The sequence below is a fragment of the Aplysia californica genome, unplaced genomic scaffold (genome assembly GCF_000002075.1).
Source record: "Aplysia californica isolate F4 #8 unplaced genomic scaffold, AplCal3.0 scaffold00768, whole genome shotgun sequence".
Taxonomy (NCBI): Eukaryota; Metazoa; Mollusca; class Gastropoda; order Aplysiida; family Aplysiidae; genus Aplysia; species Aplysia californica.
Genome location: NW_004798038.1, coordinates 128833 through 132466, shown reverse-complemented (window position 1 = coordinate 132466; position 3634 = coordinate 128833). Strand labels below are relative to the sequence as shown.

The following is a 3634-nucleotide window of genomic DNA, read 5'->3' as shown; positions in this document are numbered from 1 at the left end:
CTCACCCCAATCTCCAGAACTAATGATAGAATTGTAAAACACACGGAAATATATTAATATATCTGTTTCTACGATTTCATAAAGGCCAAACCAAAACAAAACAAAAAAACAAACAAAAAAACCCCAACAATAACGAAACCCAAATACAAAACACGAGTGCCTAATTTTCCTCTCATTCTTGCGCATTCTCATACTTGAATTTTAAAAAAAATATATTTCCTTCTTTTTAATGTTTACGTTGATCTCAACCGGTCAACCGGTAAAAATGGCAGATTGGTTAGAGTGTCTCGGCCACTTCTACAAAGAAATTCAAAATCGTTTTCTATTAAGGGAGTCGGGCTTCCGTCCTTGCCTGTCAGGGCCAACTCGGTGTGAAAGGAACAAAAGTTCTTATCAGAAAGATCGAGATATTCGATAAAGATTGTCTACCCACCTGGGATTCGTTCTTGGGTCACCTTCGTGCGACAGCGGGGCGCCTATCGCTGCACCACAGAAACTGGGGTCAAAATGCTGGCAGGGAATGTTGGCAGAAATTGGAGACCTGGCAGCTGTTCCTCTGTGCCAACGTACTACGCTATATTTATTATTGTGGGGCGGCGTGGTGAAATCAGGCGCTCGTAAAAAATGTTTTAAAAAAGAAAAATGAAATCAAAGAATAGGCATTCTTCCGTTTGTTGGTAATTTGTATCGATTTTTTTTTGCTCAACTTATTGCACCCCCATTTAAATAAACATTTTTCTGTTAATTTTGCTGAAAATTGCTTATTAAAGACACAGAAAGTGTAATGTTGCAGTTTCAAATAACTCGTAAGCTGTGGAATTCACCTAGCTTTGACGGCCATTTTTTGGTGTAAACTTTACCTCTGAGACCAGGTAACTCCTACCTGGTTCAATCACAAATATCTCGATTTTTATTCAATAGAGATGAGTATTATTTTTCCAATGAGAGAAAGACAAACGAGCAAGCCTTAAAATAATACTAATAACTACAAGTGGCCAAAAATAATTGAGAAGTCCCTCATTCCGTCAAAACATGTCACCATTGAATCAATTATGTCCATGGCATGATGGTATTTATTATTCCCGAATCTAAGGTCACAGTCGTATAATATTCTGATAAAAAACTACAGAATCTCCAGAAACATTGTGGCATTATTTTGCAATCAGCAAACATTGTTGGTCACTTTTTTTAAAATTCACGCTAAACAAACATATGTGTGCTGTCACTTTAAACATCATATTGTGTAAGGGTGGAAATCAGAATCTGACGGGAAACGATTTATTTTGTAGTTGTTGTTGTGGTTGTGGTTGTTGTTGTTGTTGTTGTTGTTGTTGTTGTGGTTATTGTTGTTGTGATTGTTGTTGTTACTGTTGTTGTTGTTGTTGTTAAGAAAGTACAAATAAAATGGCTGTATTTTTACTGATGAGCAGAATTAAAAACTAACAGAGTGTGGGACATTTCTTCATAACTTACGTTGTCCTTCTCATTTGAGGTGTATCTCTTCAACCGTCTACAGTCTCCGTTTACAATTCTGAGAAAACTTAAATAGCTCATCCGTCAATTATGACGATGACCAATACATCAGATATGGAGAATATTTTTACCAGCGAAATAGATGAGTTAAGAGCTTAATATGACTTGTCGCTTTCTTTTCAGTCGATGAGACCAATTCTGGCACAGAAAAGGTTTGCCATATTCTGAACATTTAAAAAGCTCAACATCCACTGGTAGACATGCACTGTTTGTGGGCTTCTCTCTTTGTTTTTAGCATTTCTTATAGGTGAAGCCTCATATTATGATATACTGCCCTTTGTGGCTGCTGCTCCCCAGCTGGGACTGTCAGGAGCTAAGCTAGAAAGCTCTAGATATGTTTATTTTATGGAGCTAAGCTAGAAAACTCTAGATATGTTTATTTTATGGAGCTAAGCTAGAGAACTCTCATTATCATCATCCAGTGCCAGATCTGCGACAGACATCGGCGATCATGGTTTTCCATTCATTCCTTAACTTGGCTGCTCTAAAAAAAGCTACGTTTCCCTGATCTTTCCTTGTTACACATTTGTTTAGGTTCTCTAAGTATGTTGTTCTGGGCCTACCCCTGCATCGCTTGCCCTCAATTCTGCCAGTGAGAGCTAGATGTTCAAGACTCTTCTGTTTTGAGGGTGCTCATCGAGTCGGTGACGGGGGCGAGAAAACTCTAGACATGTTTATTTTTTACGGTATTTAACCCCCATGTTCTGTTTCTATCCTCTCTCATTGTGCAGGAGCCAGGCCTTAGGCGTGTCGTCTTTTGTAGGCCGTATAGGAGGAATGTTGGCGCCGTTCACAAGTGTTCTGGTACGTGCTTACTGCGTCACCATAGCATTACAAAGTTCTGTCTGCGCAGTGCCTAATTTTGAGACCTAGGTTTGGGAAATTGGGCATGCAAATTAATTATTTAGTTTCACAACCTGTCTAGCTTTTTGGAATGCAATTCTTTGAATAGCTTTAACATTGTCGAATACGAGTATACTCTTCACGTTCACAGGAATTTAGAATAATAGCACATTTTCAGACCCTTTTAGAATAAAAATAGAAATCATTGGTACAGAGAATCAGCGGGGGGTTTTTTTGGTGGTAACTTCTGTCAGAGGACATTCATTCCTTAAAATAGGCATTTGTTCGTGTAAAGTGAGTAAAGAGAAACATAATTGAAAAACAGCGATACAAGTCTCGTGACCCAACAGGTTAGACTGTAATGATAAGCACAGAGCTCTAGGAAAAGGAGGCAACCCAGTCTATGTCGTCACTCCGTAATGAATTAAGAGTTATCTGCTTGCATAGTGTCTAAAATGGGACCAATATAAAGGGTATTAACTCATAAATTCCGCCAAGAGGTAGTCAAAATTGTCAGTATGAAGAAAATTGACTCACGTATTCGAAAAAGGCCAGTTTAAAAATTGTAACAAAAAATGAGGACAGGACAAAACTTTACAACTTTTTATATATTAACAATTTTCTATAGTAATATTTATGTTTTAGTATATTATTATGCTTAATATTCTCTTCTATTTCACTTTATCTGTATTCTTTTCCCCTCAATTGTTTTGTATGTTTCAGGCGGACCAAGTGAAATGGGGCCCTGGGGTTCTCATCGGGGGTTGTGCGTTTATCGTGTGCCTGCTGTTTGTGATACTTCCGGAGACCAACGGGAGGGAACTGCCGCAAACTGTGGGGGATCTGCTCAAGTGGTACAAGCCGGACGACAAGACGACGGACGCAGAGAAGGGCAAGGGGGAGAATCCAGAGGAAAAGTACCAAGTTCAGGGCTCTTCAACTCAGTGATGACACTCTCTGTCTCTCTCTCTGTCTCTGTCTGTCTGTCTGTCTGTCTGTCTGTCTGTCTGTCTGTCTCTCTCTCTCTCTCTCTCTCTCTCTCTCTCTCTCTCTCTCTCTCTCTCTGTCTTTCTCTCTCTCGCTGTCTCTCTGTCTTTCTGTCTCTCTCTCTCTCTCTTTCTGTCTTTCTCTTTCTCTCTCTCTCTTGCTCTCTCTCTCTCTCTCTCTCTCTCTCTCTCTCTCTCTCTCTCTCTTCTTTGGACAACGATTGCAGACGCGCTGTTTTAGGGCCTTTTTAAGAATAAAGTAGCATAACTTC

At 39.5% G+C, this 3634-nt stretch overlaps 1 protein-coding gene across 1 annotated transcript in view; it reads left to right on the top strand.

The window, feature by feature from the left end:
- LOC101849247 (solute carrier family 22 member 16) overlaps window positions 1–3370 on the top strand; it is a gene marked incomplete at its 5' end in the record, with an annotated part of 14706 nt that extends 11336 nt beyond the window's left edge. Inside the window, 2 exon segments of the mRNA XM_013088583.2 lie at window positions 2265–2337; window positions 3100–3370. Of these exon segments, the coding sequence (XP_012944037.1) occupies window positions 2265–2337; window positions 3100–3324 (298 nt within the window).
- Window positions 3371–3634: the final 264 nt, after the last annotated feature.